This window comes from Eschrichtius robustus, chromosome 9 (genome assembly GCF_028021215.1).
Source record: "Eschrichtius robustus isolate mEscRob2 chromosome 9, mEscRob2.pri, whole genome shotgun sequence".
In the NCBI taxonomy this organism is placed as follows: Eukaryota; Metazoa; Chordata; class Mammalia; order Artiodactyla; family Eschrichtiidae; genus Eschrichtius; species Eschrichtius robustus.
Window position 1 is genome coordinate 110,161,998 of NC_090832.1, and position 18,833 is coordinate 110,180,830.

The 18,833-nt window shown below is 32.3% G+C and overlaps 1 protein-coding gene across 1 annotated transcript in view; it reads right to left on the minus strand.

The window, feature by feature from the left end:
- EYS (eyes shut homolog) overlaps nt 1-18,833 on the minus strand; it is a 1,820,808-nt gene that overhangs the window by 1,714,023 nt on the left and 87,952 nt on the right. Inside the window, exons 3-4 of the mRNA XM_068550856.1 lie at nt 4,886-5,079; nt 3,822-3,949 (exon numbers count right to left, since the gene is read on the minus strand). Coding sequence (XP_068406957.1) covers nt 3,822-3,949; nt 4,886-5,079 — 322 coding nt within the window. The remainder of the gene's footprint in view (nt 1-3,821; nt 3,950-4,885; nt 5,080-18,833) is intronic.

Sequence of the window (18,833 nt, forward strand, 5' to 3'; positions counted from 1 at the left end):
TTGGGTGACCAAGTTCCTCATCCAAATGTGTGATTGCTATTTTTAAAAGGATTTTTCAAAATTAATGTGAAAATATAACTTTATTATTTGTTGAAAGGAAACATGTTGACCTATATATTTCTGTGTTACAATGTTCTATTTCAAAGTCACAGTGCATGCTTAATTAGGTTTACTTGTGACAGACACTGAAAACCCTAACCCCACCCACGGTTGATGTGGAGAGACATCATACAGACAAATGAAATGCTGAAACTGATGTGAGAAAAAAAGAAAGTATGTTAATACACTGAATTGACACTTAAGCAGTGCAAGCTATAAATGCAACTCTGAATAGGAAACAGGAAAAAAACAAAACAAAACAAAACAAAAAACAAGCTGAGAGAATAAAATAGAACATTATTATCCCATGAAATATCTTAGAATTTGAGTGGAGAAAATAAAAAGTTTAGAAAGCAAAAATATGTATATATAGCATAATTTCTGATTTTTTTAAAGACATAGTACTTATTATTATCTAGTTTATGGTGTCTTTTACAAAGATAACTCTCAATAAGTATTTTTTAAACAATTGATTTTCAGGTTGGAAAAAAAAAAATTGATGTAAGAGAAAGACACCAGCTGGTTGCATTACTCTCTATTTCCTGATTCGTGTTTCTTCATTTTATTCTGAATATTCAGAACGCAATCACCTTTACATTAGACAATATTAGAGTCACTGCATTCAGTAAATATTAAAATAGGTACGTGTGTGTATCTCTGCGTGTGTACTCGTGTTTGTGTGTGATTGTGTGATTGTTTGTGATGGCAGTATCGGAAAGGTGGGTCCTGACACTCTTCAAAGCCCTCGTGTGGTCTGGTGGTACAAGCACTCCCATCCCTGGTGTGTAGCAGAGAATGCAGAGTACTGCTCTCTCCAGTTGTGATGCCCTGCCCTCCACTGCCCTGCACCTTCAGCCCCCAGCCTCCAGCAGAGAGCTAATCAGGACCTGGAAGGCCTCACTGGAGCTGTGCTGGGCAGTGCCCTGGACATCACCTCTCACATAGGGAAAGGGGGCCCCAGAGACTGCAGCTTCAACACCGCCTTTGGAGGAGCTTCCGGGCTGTCCACTGAGCTCCTGACAAGCCCTCACACCCCTAACTCCTTGCCAACGCTCGCATTTGCCCCACTAGGATCTAACTTCAAGGCCATCAAGGTGAACCTCTTATCACCATTTACCATGGACATCTCAAGAAGCCAGAGGATTCTCAGGAAGTAATTTTATTTCCTCTCTCATCTGATCATAGTAATTTAGACCTAGTCCATACGTTCAAGTAGAGAAATTGATAGCATCATCACCTTTCTGTTCTCCTCTCTTCATTTTACTCCTTTCCAACTCCACACTTTTTTCCCCCAGATTCATAATAAAAAAGTAAAAGCTTGGGTTGAGATGTGTGGATGAAGTAGGGGAAAAGGTGTAGGAGGATTTTCTGCATTGATGCTGTTTGAACTCAGCTCAGCATCTCTGGAGAATTTTGTAGAAATGCACATTTGCATTCCCCACCCCAGACTGACTGAATTGGAAACTCTAGGGGCAGGGAAAAACGATCTGTGTTTTAAACAGCCCTTCAGGAGTTTCTAATGCAGCTAAAGTCTGGTACAGCTACTGTGAGAATCACTGTTCCAGAAACACATACCTTCTAAGATAACAATGCGCAGATAAATTTTTAACTAAAGGCATTTAAGTCAAAGGGTGTTTGATTTTCTCATTATTTTCAGTGATTCCCTTAATCTCCTTTGAGAAAAGAAAAATCGTTTTCAAGACTATTTTTTTCATTGTTTCAACTTCATGTTTTATTAGTTTATATTGATCATATGACCTTTACTTCATGTGAGTCAGAGTTAGCAACTTTTTTGCACTATCTTTGGTGAGTTTGGGGGTGGGAGAAACTGGGGGCTGGAAACTGTTTTGTGTTCCCCACATTCTTACTGATTTCTGAGGCTTGGGTTTTCACTCATCATTGAGATTAGTCTGTGTTATTTCTGCCCTGTGAAGAAGTTTTATTTTTACTCTCCTGTCACTTTTCTTATCTTTCAGACTCTTTTAATCGGTAGTCTAATTTAATCAATAGAGGGAACAATGTTTTTAATTAAGTAGATTCAAGAGGAGCGAGCACAATGTATATTGTGCTCAATGTAAATTTTTAAAGAACGTGGGCGATCTCAACAATTAGAATGCATACAGTGGCTCATATTAATATAATGAGTAAGTTTACTTCAAAGTTGTTGCAACTAATTACCTATTTGACATATTTCATCTATCCTAGGGAAACCTAACTTGAATTTCTATAACTTTCATCCTATCTAAAATATGCTTTACAAAGCATTCAAGATCAAACTCCATCATTTTAAAATTAAATATATTAATTAATAATATAACAGTAAACTGAGGGATGACAACAATGCCTCTAGTTATCTAGTTTTCCCTTTGATGATAAAGTTTAAAACAAAGCCTTCTAGACAACTAGAGTAATGCTAATAATAAAAACCAATAAAAGCATCATACTTGATAAAAAAATAAACATATATGAATGCATATTTACCTACATTTATATAATGGTATCCATATTTTTAAAGTTGATCACTTTTCTAAGTAGACTCACAAATATACGAGTCCTATAAGGCTCAGAACTAGAAATTATAAATTAAAAAGCCAATATTGTTAAAAGGATAATAGCTGGATTTATAGGTAGTTAATATAAGATTGAATGCATCCACAGATTTGACTTGATGGGTTGGATGTTCTAAGATCTTGATATATTGAGGAGGTTTTTCTTCATTTGCTTTTGAAAATGTCAAATTTTAAAAGCTTAATATGTTTTTTAAATTTGCATTTAGATTTTTTTTTTTGAAATTGATGAAAATAGTGTCCACTTTACATCTACAATGCACATGCATCTGTGATATACGTGCAGGGTTTTTTTTCAGTGTGCTTTTAAGGTTTTCCTGTACCACAGCTTTTATTTTTTTATTTTATTTATTTATTTTTTTATTCAAACAGAAAGTCACAAAAATCATAATCATCCTCATCAGTTCACTCAGTCCGTACCACAGCTTTTAATTTTCTGTTTTTATGGCTATTCTAAAAGTTCTGAGCTTGTTTACTGCCCTTCAGTAATGCCTAACAGAACTTTCTTTAAGCAAATAAAAGTCTAGCAAGATAAAAGTCAAGCAAGTGTGAAGAGTACAAATTGCACTTCTTGATGGTGCGAGAAAGTAACTATAAAGCTATTTAAAATGGTCTAAAGTGATAGGCCCAGATAACTAAGTCACTTCTGTCATTTACAAATCGGTAATTTTTAGCAAGTCTTTATTTAAATAAGGCACTGTTTGCTAAAACTTTGCCTAAAGATCCTAAAGGAAAGCTCTCAGCTGAGGTCTGTGAATTGCAGGAAGAGACAATGGGTCTATACTTTCAAACAATAATAGCAAAGTTGTGTGTGTACAGTATAAATAATACTGTGGGCACTTACATTATTTCTTCCTTCTAGATCTTCAAATATTATCCAGCTATCCTAAACATCTTCATTACAAAACAGAATAGATGTTTTAGGATGGTATGCCCAAATTATGATTAAGAATTGCTCCAATATTTATTTAAAACCAATGCCAGAACATTTAAACATTTCATAAAAAAACACATTAAGATTTTTCTACTTTAACTGGAAATAAAATATAATAAGCCATTAAAATTTTTTAAGCTTAAAACAGAACATTGTTTTATTTTTGTCCACAGGATTTAAAATTTATATATTTTTGTTTAAAAATAGGAAGTTAATTATACCTGCAATGATAATCTTTCTCATATTTCATACTTGTGGCATTAATCTTGCAAGGACAAGACTCCAGTGGTGTTTGAAGTTGCTTACAAAACTTGACTGTACATATTGGTGAAAACATGCACATGATATCCTAGAAAAGATTAAAAAGTATTTTTTATAAAAAAAAAAATCCGTATATTTCAAAGATAATGAAAGGATTCTTACATGGGGAGAGATGGAAATTATTTTCATAAGCAGGTAGTAGAAGTTCTCACTCAGTGCAACAATGTGGAAGATTCTATTTTCCAAAACGTCCCAACATTGTTTCCCATTTCACACACTCTTCCTACTACTTTATTTCAACTTTCCCCTAATTGAGAATTGGGGCTATATTTACCCCCTTGAGTGTAAGCAAGCTGTGACTATAGGGAAAGGATGCTCTGTGACTTTCAAGGCTAGGTTTAAAAAGGCCATACAGAGTCTGGTTATCTGGGAATACTGGGAACCCAGCCACCATGCTGTGAGGACGCACAAGCCACACAGAGGAGTTTTATTTAGGATTATGGCTGATAGTTCCAGCTGAGGATGTGGTTGACAACCAGCATTGACCCCTGGACATGTAAGTGGGGAAATCTTTAAGGTATGAATATTAATTCATATTATGAATTCAAATATGAATCTTACCAAAATGAAAGATTGTCATTTGTGGGAACTACTAAATTATTTCCTAGTCTTATTTATTTAAATATTAAATGAAATGTTAAAATACAATAATATAAAATAATCAAATAATAAAGAAAATATTTTTAAATAACTAAAAATGAAAAGTTTACAAAATTACATCGTTCATAAAGGAGAGTTCTGTCAGAATAACAAAAAATAAAATTGAAGAGTATATTTGAGATTGGGGTTTCTATTTAAAATGGGAACAATGAAAATCAGCAAGTTAAATACATTTTCTGATGTTCCTGAGTTTGAAAATTGCAATATGTTAATTAGAAGTTTAATTATTTGTACTTTTCAAACAGCTTAGTACTGGTAAAATATATTTTAAAGCCACTCCCTTATATGTTAGATTCAGACTTACCTTTGGAATATCAATGCAGTCAGTACCATTCTGACATGGTTTTGGTGAACACTCATTGACATTGGTTTCACAGTTTTGATTGAGAAATCCTTCTGTGCATTCCAAAATGTAAGCTGAGCTTTTATTTTGACTAATTTCTCCTTTCCAACAAGATTGAGAAACACAATGTTCCATTGACTCCTCACAGAATGGACCTTAAAAGATGACACACACACAGAAAGAAAATATGAACATAGGCATGTACAAAAACTTGGTATAGAAAAAGTCTCTAGAGTTCATGAAATCTTCTTAAACACGTTTATCATGGTATAATTTACATATCATAGAATTCACCCAGTGCAAATCTATAAATCAATAATTTTTGCAAATGTATATAGCTATTGGACCGTCAGCACTACCCCGTTTCAGCACATCTCCATTACCAGAAAAGAGCTTTTTTATGGTCACTCTTTGTCCCCAAATCCAGCCCCAGGCAGCCATTAATCTTTCTGTCTCTACAGATTTGCTTTTTCTGGGCATTTCATATAAATAGAGTGGTACAATACATTGTCTTTTGTGATTGGCTTCTTTCCTTAGAATAAAATATTTGAGGATTTTTCATGCATGCATCACTACTTTTACTCTTTATTGCCAAAGAGCAATTCAAAATATATATAATATTTTGTTTATTCATTCACAAGTTGGTAAACATTTCAGTTGTTTCTACTTTTTAACATTTTTATTGAGATATAATTGACTCATAACATTGTTAGTCTCAGGTGTACAGCATAATGATTAAATGTATCTATATATTGTGAGATCATCATCACAATAGGTCTAGTTAACATTCATCACCCCACACAGTTACTGGTTTGTTTGTTTTTTTTTCTCGTGATGAGAACTTTTAAGATCTACTCTCTTAGCAACTAACTTTTATGAGCAATTAATTCACTCACAAGTATTTGAGTGGATATATACTTTAGTAGCTCTTGCACAGATTCCTGACAGTCAAATTGCTGAGGTGTAAATTTATGTGTAACTTTTTAAGAAACTGCCAAACTGTTTTGCAAGGTAGCTGTGTCATTTTTCAGTCACACCATCAATCTGTGAGAGTTCCTGTTTCTCACATTCTTGCCAACATTTTGATATTGTCCATTTTCTTTATTATAGTTCTTCTAGTGGTTGTGAAATAGTATCTCAATTCAATTTGCATTTTCATAAGAATAAAGATTTTGAGTATCTTCTCATATGTTTATTAACCATTTGTATGTCTTCCTTAATGAAATTTACCTTCATATATAGAGAATATTTTAAATTGTGTTATTTGTTTTCTTATTATTGAGTAGTGAGTGTTCTTTTCATATTCTGAATACAATTCTGTTTGATATATGTGACTTGCAAATATTTTCTCCTTGTGTTGCCTTGACCTTTCATTTTCTCAGTTAGTGACTTTTGGATAGGAAAAGTTTTTATTTATTTAATTAAGTCTAAATTATCAAATTTGTCTTTCACTTTATTAAGTCCAACTTGTAACTTTTATATATCATGGTTTTTTTATAATATCTAAAAAGTCTGTCTAACCAATAGTATAAAGATTTTCTCTTATGATTTATTAGACATTATTATCAATTTAGTTCATTTAGATCTCTGATCCATTTGATTTTTTGCATGATGTGAGATAAGGATATTTTATTTCATATATATGAATAACATGTTATTTTATATATATATGATTTTTTACATGTTGATATATAATTGTCCAGGCAACATTTTTTTGAGAAGACTGTTCTTTTTCCATTTAATTACCTTTTTCACTATTGTGGAAAAACAAGTGATCATAAACATGAGTTCACTTCTGGACTCTCAATTCCTTCTCATAAGCCTATATACTTGTCCATATGCAATAACACACTGCCTGGATCAATGCAGATTGATAGTAAGTTTTGAAATTTGGCCATCATCAAACTTTTTCCTTTTTTTTAAAATTTTCAGTCCATATAAAGTTTTGTATAAGCTAGTCAATTTCTTCAGAAAAGCCTCCTGGGATATTGACAGGGATTTCAATGAATCAATAGGTTAAACTGGGAAGAATTAACATCTCAAAAATATGGCGTTCCAGTCAATGAATATGCAATATCTCTCCATTTGTTTAGATATTCTTTCATCTCTCTCCCAATATTGTGTAGTTTTCAGTTAAAGTCTTGTATTTAATTAATTAAATTTATACCTAAGCATTTTATTCTTTTGATACTATTATAAAGGGAAATGTTTTTTAATTTAATTTTTGAAATTTTGTTGCTAGTATATCAAAATACAATTAACTTTTGCATTTTATCTTGTATCCTGCAAGCTTTATAAACTCAGTCACAAGTCTGGTAGTTCTTTTTTTGCATTTCTTAGTATTTTCTACATAAGAGATTATGACTTCTGTTAATAAAGGTAGTTTTACTTCTTCCTTTTTAATCTGAATGTTTTTCTACCTTTTTTCTCCCTACCCAAGTCTGCAACATCCTGTACAACATTGCCTAGATAGTGAAAGTGGATATCTCTGTGCTGTTCTCGTTCTTAGGGGAAAATCTGCCACCACCACTTCATTAGGATGATATTAACTGGACAATTGTCATAGATGCTTTTTATCAGGCCGAGAGAGTTTTGTTCTTTTTCTAAGCTGTTTTAGAGTTTTTATAATGAATGTGTGTTGGATTTTGTCAAATGGTTTTTGTCCTGGTTTTATGTGGTTTTGTCCTTCATTCTAGTAACATTAATTTATTTTTAGATGTTAAAACAGTCTTGCATTCTTGGAGAAAATTCTACTTTTTTAGAGTACAAAAACATGCTTTTTGTGTTTCTGGATTTGTTGTGCTCATATTTTGTTGGGGATTTTCAATGTATATTCATAAGTGGTTCTCTTACTTGTTTTTTGCCTAGTTTTGGTATAAAGGTAATATTGGTCTCATAAGATGTGTTCGAAAGTCTCCCCTTTCCTTCAATTTTTTGAACATTTCATAAGGATTATGATTAAATATTTAGCAAGTCTGTATCAATTTTCTATTTCTTCTTGAGACAATTTTTGTAATTTGTGTCTTTCCAGAAATGTGTCCATTTCATTTAAATAGTCTAATTTCTTGGCATAATGGAGTCCATGGTATTTCCTTATAATCCTTTTAATTTTGAATGATCATTATCTATGTCCCCACTTTAAATTCTGGTTTTGTTAATTTGTGTCTTCCTTGTTTATTTCTTGGTCAGTCCGACTAAAGAGATGTCAGTTTTCTTTTTCTCAAAAACCAATGTTTTGTTTCATCAGTTTTTCTTATCGGTTTTAACAATTTTTCCCTAATATTACCACTTCCTTTCTTTTGTGTGTTTTGGGTTCAGTTTCTCTTCTTTCTCTAGTTAAGGTAGAAGCTTAGAATATTGATTTAAGACCTTTTTCTTTTTTAATGTAGGAATTTAGAATGTTAAAATTACCTGTAAACCTTGTTTTAACTATGTTTCATAAATTTTGATATACTGTGTATGTTTGTATTCAATTGTAATTTTTTCTTTGACTCGGGTTATTTTAGAAATTTGTTTAATTTCCAGATATTTGAAGTTTTCTCAGAATTTTTCTGCTGTCAATTTCTCATTTAATTCTGTTACATTTGGAGAGTGTGTTATCATATAATTTTAATTCCTTCAGATTTATTGAGGCTGGTTCTGTGGCCATGATCATTTGTTTATATAATGCCTATCAACAGCAGAGCTGAGTACTCGAATGTTTGGCACTGGATGCAACGTGAGAGTGGGCACTTCCTGAAAGTCTGTGCCCTAAGAAAGGCACTTGCCTGCCTCTAGTCCCCACCCTGAGATCATGCAAAAAGAACAAATAAAGTACTGATGTTAAGGTCCAAGGCTGGTAGTTCCACTGCAGCTTCCATGAGACCGGAATCAACGTCTGTTTCGTTGCTGAGCTGAGGTGTTTGTCGGATTCTGTTTAGCACGTTGCCATTAGGCACCTGCTACTGGTAATAAAAAGTACCCACGGTACTGGCCTGACATCCTTGCCGTATCTGTTAAATCCTGGATTTCAAAAGCACAATTTACTCTTTTACTCCTTTTTGGGTAATGAATAGGTCTTTGGACAATTCATACTTGCTGGGGAGAGCTGAAAAGGGAAATATTTGACTTCCTACTAAAAATGGCACACCTGGCCTCCAGAAATTATCTACTGAAGTTTAATAAAAAACATATTTGTACTTCAAGTTCACAAACCTTGTCAACCAATCACTATATAACCAAAGACCAACAGTATACAACAGGTTCATTAAAAAATCTTCATATAAAACACATTCATTATTATGTGAACAAGAGAATCAAGAAACATTTAGCTACAGAGAATTAAGTTACTTAGCAAGAGCATACAAACCAAAAACAAAAAAAACAAGAAAAAAACAACACACACTTAGAAGAAGATATGCTGTTAATTGATTTGAAGTTTGAATTGTGTGCCAAATTCTAAAATATAAAGGCATAATAGCAGTATAAAATGTTGAGTGACCACACCACTGGCATTATTATATTAAAATAACTCAACTTCTATTTTGAGCACATGAAGAAGAAAGAACAAGCATTTCTCAGTGCTGTGATATATTAACATATTATCCTATTAAATATTTGTAAGAAATAACATTTAATTATATTTAAGACATCAGTGTTAATTGGCTACATAGTAAGAAACTGGTTGAATGACCCTACCTCATATTTATGTAATGCTTGGCATTTCCATAGCACTTATATGCATACAATTTGATAAAATCCTTAAAGACAAACTTGGAATTTATAAAAGGCCATTACTATCCAGTTTTATAGTTGAATTTTTTTAAGTATAAAACTAATTTTGCTAGAGGTTGAGCAACTTGCAACATGTCACACAGTTGGTTAATTAATGTCAGATTAATAATAAAAATATGTGAATTCCACCTAACCCTATTATAATTCACCACAACACATGCCCACTAGATTAGTTCTGTAAAAAAGGGTAGAAGACTCATATATTACTTCATTATTAGCATTAGTCCAATATCCCCAATCTAGGATACATCATATGTAAAATATAAAAAGACATAAAAATAATAAAACATTACTTTGGCTTCTTGTACAAACAAACAAAATTTTCCCAATTTATAAATATATCTCTGTGGATATCTGTAGTGGCAGTTTCCAATGTAATCCACAGGATAAAGTAGTTAACAGTGAAATGTTCATTTTTCAGCACTTATTTTGAAATAATTCACATAAAGTTGCAAAGATAGTACCAAGAAGTCTTGGGTACAGATACATCTTATAGAACTATAATATAGTATCAAAACCAGCAAATCAACATTAGTACAATGTGTGGTTATGGTTCTATGTCATTTATCACATGTGTAGATTCAGGTAACCACCACCACCTTCAACATACAGAACTATTTCATCACCACAAAGATTTCCCTTATGCTGCTCCTTCATAGTCTCACTTGCCCCTATTTTCCCTGCTATTTTTAGCTACTGGCAACCATTAATTTTTTCTCCATCTCTATAGTTTTGTCATTTCAATCATATTACATAAGTAGAGTCATACAACATGTGGCTTTTTGAAATTGGCTTTTATTTTTCCACTTATAATGCCCTTCAGAGGCTCTTAGTTCTATGGACTTAGCTTTCCCATTGGAAATTTAAAACAAACACTTATACAAAGTTGGTGTGAAGTAGCAGAGGATGAGGGCACAGAACCAAAGTGGGCAGAAGTGACCCACGAGATACTGAGGAAGTAGTCAGCAGTCAGATTGCCAGCTGACATCTCGCTAAAGACAGCCATGATTTTTGGAACTATGTGGTGGAGACAGTAAAGCTCATCTGTTATTCCAAAGGCTTCGAAGCCATCTTTATATGTCATACATGTTCTAGCCAATGAAATCCTAATAGAAATTCTGGGTGTTCGGTCCAGGTCAAAGCCTTTCCATCTCTCATCCTTTTTGCTCTAGCCACTTGGAAGCCACATGTTCCATTTGGTGACTCTAAAATATTCCAGAAGCTTGGATTCCTGAGTCACTACTTGGGAAAGGTCTACCGTGCAGAGGCAACGGATTTCCGATGACTTTGCGTGAGAAAATCATTGGGTTAAGGTGTATTTGTTGAGTTAATGTAATCTAGCCTAACATGACAACTACAGAATATTTTACCAAAACTAAGATTTTGCCATTATGGGAACTTAAAACTTGTGGTATTGGTTTAATGAGTGGTGGGCAGCAAGGAAATGTGAAGGCTGAAAAGGTGATGACCAACGTTACGAAGTATCACCTGACATAATTTGAGAGGACTTGAAATGCCTGCTTATTCAACAGCTATAGCAGAAGAAGTTGGAAAACACAAACTTAGTAGAATGATTCAGTTGCTATTAACTGCTTTTGATAAGATAATAAATGAAATAAATACACTAGAGACTATCTGCATGCAAATAAAAGAATGAAAATATTGGGGAGCAATATTAAGAATAAAAATGAACTATGACTATTTGTGAGCATGGTTTGGTACAGCCTAGAATATATTTGTTCTCTTTCTATTTCTTCAATGTATTAAAGTGTTTGCATGAGTCCCTATGTGAAAATAACCCCCTTTATAGCAAAATATGGAGCATTAAAAAAAGCCTGTTCAATGTAAAAATAATTACTGGAGGGTAAATGCAAAAGTGGGTGATGCATCTTTTCATTTTAGACTTAGCAAAATACTTATACAGCCATGCACATATAACACACATAACACAAATAATTTAAACTAAGACATTAAGCAGCAATCTTATTAAATCAATCTAAGTAAATTTTACTTTAATAGAGATCATAATGGGGTTTCTATAAAGCAAACTATCTCCACTATCCTAATAAGGTGCATATATCCATAAAAATCACAATAAATGGAAGATCATTTTAGATTGCAATGTTTTATCATGATTTCAGTAAGTTCTTTTGGTCAGTCCTCTTATGAAGTGTCAAAAGTTTCTAAAGCAATTCTGTATAAAATAATGCACAGCAGTTAGTTGAACATTTTAGTCATATAAATTCATTTTAGTCTACTTTCATGTAAGAACGAAGCTATTATACTCTAAGGATAGGTAAGAAAACTGAAGAACGACAGCTAATTTGCTGACTCCTGTTTATTACAGCTTTAAGACTTTGTCAAGATGAAGAACTGCTTCAAAATAAGAAAGGATATTTGATGCAAATATTTAATATTCATCCATGTTAAAAGTCATTGTGTAAAAGGTTGATATTTAGCTGTTTCAGATAAATGAAAGGAACTATTTAAGTTATTAATTTTATGCATGCTTTAACAAATACCATTTAAGTACTCTTACTCTCATGTTATTAATTCAGTTTCAGCCATGCATGGCATGAAATTTTAACAGTTAAACATATTAATTTTAAGTTCCTAAAGTGTGGCTCTCACTACTCTGTTCTACTCAGATTCCCAGGATTGAACCCACAACCTATTGCAAGGAGCTGAATACTTAATATTTTCCTTTACAGCAAATATCTGCATTATTTTTGACTAAAAAGCCAGACAGTAATTATTTTAGACTTTGAGGGTCATAACATCTCTTGAACCACTGAATTCTGCTGTTGTATCATGGAAGCAGCTATAGACTATATGCAAATGCCTGAGAATGACTGTGTTCTTTTGCTTTAATTTCTTTGATAAAAATGGACAGTTCTTTAAAGCACTTTATTAGTATTAATTTAGCAATTTTATATTGTAGACTTGGTCATTATCTCATTATTGTACACTGAATGTTTATGCCCCCCAAAGTTATATGTTGAAACACATTAATTAAATTAATTAATTCATTAATGTAATTCATTTTAATTGATTAATCCATTTAATTCATTTTAATTTAAATTAACTTAAATTAAATTTTAATTAATTCATTTAATTCATTTTCTATAGAGAAACTACCTTTCCAATTAGAGAACTGCTTTTGAGCAACAAAAAATTGATATTAATAAAAAGTAAAGGAAAGAATATCTGTCACTAATTCTAAAAGTGTCTACCTCAAGATCACAATTAGTGTACCTCCAATTAGGTAGGAGAGTAAAGCCTTTATAAATCTAATTTCATTTTCATGTTTAATCAAAGCCTTAAAGATTTGAACAGAGATCTGTTTAATCTCTGAATGAATGCACCTCAACACGCAAATAACAAACAAACTTAGACGTTTCTCTGATAAACTGAGAAAGCAGAGAAATGAAATTACACATGTGAAGAGTCAGTATTTCAAAAGGAGAGTTAAAAAATAGGGCAATCACCAGTCTGTGGAGCAGAGATACTGCTAGAAGGAAAATACAATAGAAGTCTACAAATCATGATTCATAAAATGAGATTTTTTAAAAAAGAAAAATTAAAGCCAACCTTTTAGTAATTCTTAAAAAAAGTGAGAGAATATGTCTACTTGACATTAAGAATATTAAAATGGTTATATATGTATATTTGATTATATGTAGTGAAAGGATAATAAAGTATAATAAAATAGTTAACAATTCTATGCTAGGAAAACCTGAAAACTGAAAAACCAATGTACCAAAATCATCACAGATGGATATAGAATGGCTGAATATACCGATAGCATAGTATATAATCTGTAAAGAAAATAATCAGAGAATTATCTAAAAGGACACCTAGCCTGAATTTTCTGAATTTTTAAAGTCTGTCAAAATTGTAGAATTAGACTCATTATGTTCTAGAACAGCCCTGTTCAAAGAAATATCAAATGAAATTTGAAATTTTCTAGTAGCCACACTTAAAAATATAACAAAGCAAGTGAAATTAATTTTAATAATACACTTAATTTACCCCAATAAATCCTAAATACAGTTATTTCAACCATCATCCAAATAAGATATTATCAACATCATATTTTACATTTTTTATACTGCGCCTTTGAAAACTAAAGTGGGAAAGTGTGTCTTTTGCACTTATTGCCATAGGTGGCTTGTGGCTCTGTTTAGATAGCACATTTCTAAAGCACAGAAAAAATGTGAATCTCCCAATCTCATCTCAGAAAGCTATTCTGAACTTGAAGGCAAATACCGTATGGAGCACAACGTTAAATTTCAGTCACGTGCCTAAAGATGGAAGAATCTTAAGTGAAATATGAACAATTAAACTTCATTATTATTGAAGAGTAGTAGTAATAAAATACAATCGAGTTAGGCCTTTTTTAAGATTGAAAATGTTTAGAAAATCTATGAATATAATATCACATCAATAGAAATAAGATTCTATAAATCTGAGGGACATTGAAGTTAAATGGTTCTATGAATGGTCATTTCAATAAATTTTGTGGAAATAATTATATATTCTCACACACACACACACACACACACACACAACCTCCTAACCCCCATCCCCGCATCTCATAAAAATAGCCATCAATCCAATCAGATTTATTTATTTATTTTTTTATTTTGTCCACGCCATGCGGCGTGTGGGATCTCAGTACCCTGACCAGGGATTGAAACCGGACCCCGGCAGTGAAAGTGCCAAATCCTAACCACTAGACCACCAGGGAACCCTCAGATTGTATATTTAAATGTGAAAGGTAAAACAATAAAAAATATAGAAAGTAAGATTTCTTAGACACAGTGGAATTCATTAAAATTTCATCAAAAATAAGAACATCTATTAATTCAAAGACATCATTTAAAATTGAAACCTGAGGAAGAGAATGGGACAAAACACTTTTAACACTGATAATTAGCAAATGCAGAGTATATTAGAAATGCCTACAAATGAATAAAACTATGTAAATTATACATATGTGTATATATTATGATTATATATTACAAAAACTCTCTAGATACACATACATATATGTATATACATAAAACAATCAAAAAAGAACTTAAATAGGTTCTTCACACAAAAAATCAAATTACCAATAAAGATTCAAAACACCCACTCTTATTAGTTAATATAGATATAAAAATTAAACCAAAATAAAACACTGTTATGTATTTGCAAGAGAGGCTGTAATAAAAATAGGTGAGCTGCAGAGTGCTGTGTGCTTGTATAGAAAAGGGAAATTTCATACATGCTAATAGGAGTGTAAGTTAGCACAATCCCTTTGGAAACGATGTGTTATTAATTACCAACATTTAACAAATATATAAACCATGACTGCAAACTATATAGAGTATATACACACTATATATAGTGTATACATATATGTAGTAGGTATACATATATACACATATATATATACATAGGTATACATATATATATATATATATATATATATATATATATATATATATATTCTTATAAAGAAGCCACAAGAGACTAGTGCAGGAACGCTTATACTGGAATCATTCATAAGCGTCTCAAGCCAGAAATTGTCTAAATAATGACCATATACAATTAAAAAGCATACAATCATGCATTTAGCTAAATGTAAACTCTCACAAACCACATGAAAATAAAAAGTTAGACAGAATAGAGAACATTGTGAAAAATCCCATCTGTATAAAGACCAAATGAAGGAAAAGAAAACTAAATTATAAACATTCAGGAGAGTCTTTATCTTTGGGAGTCTAGGGTGGGAGATTATTAGTGGGAAGGGGTGTGAAGAGAGCTCCTGGATTGTTGGGAATATTTTAGTTCTCGGTCTATGTCCTAGTTATGTGGGATTTTACTTTGTGAGAACTTTGTCTTCATAACATTACATACACTTTTAAAAAATATATAATTAAAAGTACATGCACATAAAGCAGAAACTAACACACCATTGTAAAGCAATTATACTCCAATAAAGATGTTAAAAAAAAAGTACATGCACAAAATTGAAAGGAAAATAACTGATTAAAAAATAACTTCTATTATATGTGACAGGAAGATGTTCTTTTTTGTTTCTAGGTGTTTGCTTGTGTTATTGGTAATCAAATGTTAGCCAAGCTCAAAATCACTGGAGGGTTTGTGAGTACAGATTGCTGGACCTCGTTTCCAAAGCTCGTGATTCAGTGGACCTGCGTTTGATACCCAAAGTTGAGAATTCTCATTTCCAATTACTTCCCAGGTTGTGCTGCTGCTATTGATGCTGGACCCCACATTGTAAAGCATCGACTTTTGCTTTCTCTTTGAACTAGACTTCCCTCCATCCTTACAGTCACCCAACTGACTCACCCTTCCATTCATCCAGGCCCAGCCGAGTCACGAAATAGGTTTCCCTGTCCCCAACCATGACCCCCACCTTCTGTGCTTCCATAGTACTTTCCTTAGAAACTGGCCTATCCATTTTATCTCTCTGTCTAGGTTTTTAATTTCTCCACTATTCCTTGGGGTTTATTTTAATCCCTAGAATTATTTTTCTTTTGTCCGTTGGATAAATAAATCCCATCAATTTCTCAATTTCCTGCATGGTTTCAAATTTTTCTTTTGGGTTCCTGTGCTTCTTTCCTTCAGTTCTCCCTATTTCAGTCAAATTTAAGCCCAGATTTCTTAGGGCACCCTTCCTCCTGTATACCTAATATGTAATGAACTGATGAAATTGTGCCCTGGCAGCTTCCTGCCCTACTAACTCAAACCGAGATTACAAAGGTTTTTCCTATATTTAAAATCTTACTTCCCTCCTTACTGACTGGGGGCACCAGTCCTCTCAGTAAATTGCCAGAAAATTAACAATCCATTGCTTTCCATTCATTGTGCCCCACAATGATTTTATTTTTATTTTCCTTCTCCCTTTTTCTCATCTAACCTTGTTCTTAAGATTTATCTAATTATCTATGAATTATCTCAGTTTTTCTTTATTCTAGCTTTACTTTCCACAAAAACACTTTCACAGAAAATAAATACTTCTCCAGTGCTCTTCACCCTATGCTTTCAGAACCAAAACTTCCCTTGCCATGTCCTTTCCTATCTTCTTTTTGGGCCACCAAAACCTGTTTTCAATATACAGTATTAAATAAACACATTCATCCTGTTGTACTTGAAAACAATGTTTCTATGTTTTAATCAAAAGTCTCTGTTTTATATTTCATCATATCCATCTCTTTTTATGAATCAGTACACAATTACATGTTTTAGAGGAGACGCCTTAGGGAATATATCTCAATTCTATAAATGCTTTGGAATTTTGTTTCTATCACAGAAATATTCAAGTACTTTGGTATTCAGATGATGTGTTATGTATTAATTTAGGTGTGTATAGATAATGGATCCATCACATCTGTCTGAACATTGCAGAAATATTATGTCTTCAACTGCTCTCTGCCTTTTCAACTTTAAATGCATATAAATTCCTCTACATTATGGGAGGGAGACACAAGAGGGAGGAGGTATGGGGATATAAGTATATGTATAGCTGTTTCACTTTGTTATAAAGCAGAAACTAACACACCATTGTAAAGCAATTATACTTCAATAAATATGTTAAAAAAATCCTCTACATTTTCTGCTAAAATGTAATTCATGCCAGGAAGGTAAACCATAAATAAACTTATAGATTGTTTTTCTTCTTTGGTGTCTCTATATCTAAGAGTGTTGTTCTAAACATTTATAAACACAGAAAATCGAATGGCTAATGTCATTTAATGTGCATTTCAGTTACAAAGCTCTGCTTTGACCAGTTGTCTTGGTCAGTTGCAAAGCCTTTAGTTGTATAAATATATGTTTGATTACAAAGGTACTGTTTAATACTGTGGTTACTTATTCTTTCAAAATGGTGGGGAAACATTCTTTTTATATATGAATAATGACTGAAAATTTTACATTTAAAAAACCTTGAATTGCAAACTAATTCTGCCATATATATGTTCTCTGTAACCAGTGAGGACAATTGCATAGCTAATTTTAAATATACTTAGTAAATGTACCTAAGTAAAACAAGTAAAATTTTGAAATGTGATTTCTGGTTCAAAACTTTGTCCTCCATAGATATTTTTCTTTGTATTTTGGGAGCATATTAAAACAGTAGCAATAATTTACTCATATTAAGGAATACCAAAAACCAATAGAACCATGAGAGCAAAGAGACCGAGTAGGTAATTGAAGTCTTTTTGTTTTTCTATAATTGTTGAGGGGAATAATTCTGCCTTTTAACAGATGATAAGCTTCACTAGTAGTCTATGTGTTTTATTAGAGGCAGAAACAATGACTAAAGTGTCTAAACCAAATTTGGTATGCTTTGATTTCTTCTCATGTGACTTTCCCTCTTCCATAAAAAGTTTGAAAAATGAACAGAGGCCAAAAGACTCTTTTGTAAAATGATGGCCTTTAAAGTTTCATAAAATGCTGGCTTTGATGGGCAAATGTTTATAGTTGATGGTTAGGGACAGTACTTATACTACTTTTTCAGCCTTCACCAAAGCCTGCTTATGGATATGACTGGTCCCAGCAAGTTTTGGAACACTTGAGGCTTTATGACAATACAATTTTCTTTCTGGAATACTAATGGCAGAGACGTAATATTTTTTATGACTATATTTACCTACCAAACTCAAGTGCATAAAACAAACTAGTGATTATAATACAAAGACTTCTAAATAAATCAGAATAAACAGAAGTTCTATTTTATTTTTAACATTATTATTACTATTTTAACTTTTTCCTCCTTGTGTTAAAACAAATTGCTATTTCTTTGGCTGGTTATTAGATAAAATACAGCAGTAACCTTGTATTTAGTGGCTATTACATATGGAAGTAAATTAATAGTTAAATAAATTACATTCTTCTAAATGTTAAAATAACGTGGAAAAAGTGATTGCCCTACTCTGGATCACAGGCAATGTGATAAAATGCCTGTAGATTGAACAGATCAATTCTCCCATTCCATACTCACTGAAGCACGTTTTCCTGAGGGCACTGGTCTGCTGTCATCTCTTTTTATCTTTTTTTTTAAAAAAAATTTATTTATTTATTTATTTATGGCTGTGTTGGGTCTTCGTTTCTGCTCGAGGGCCTT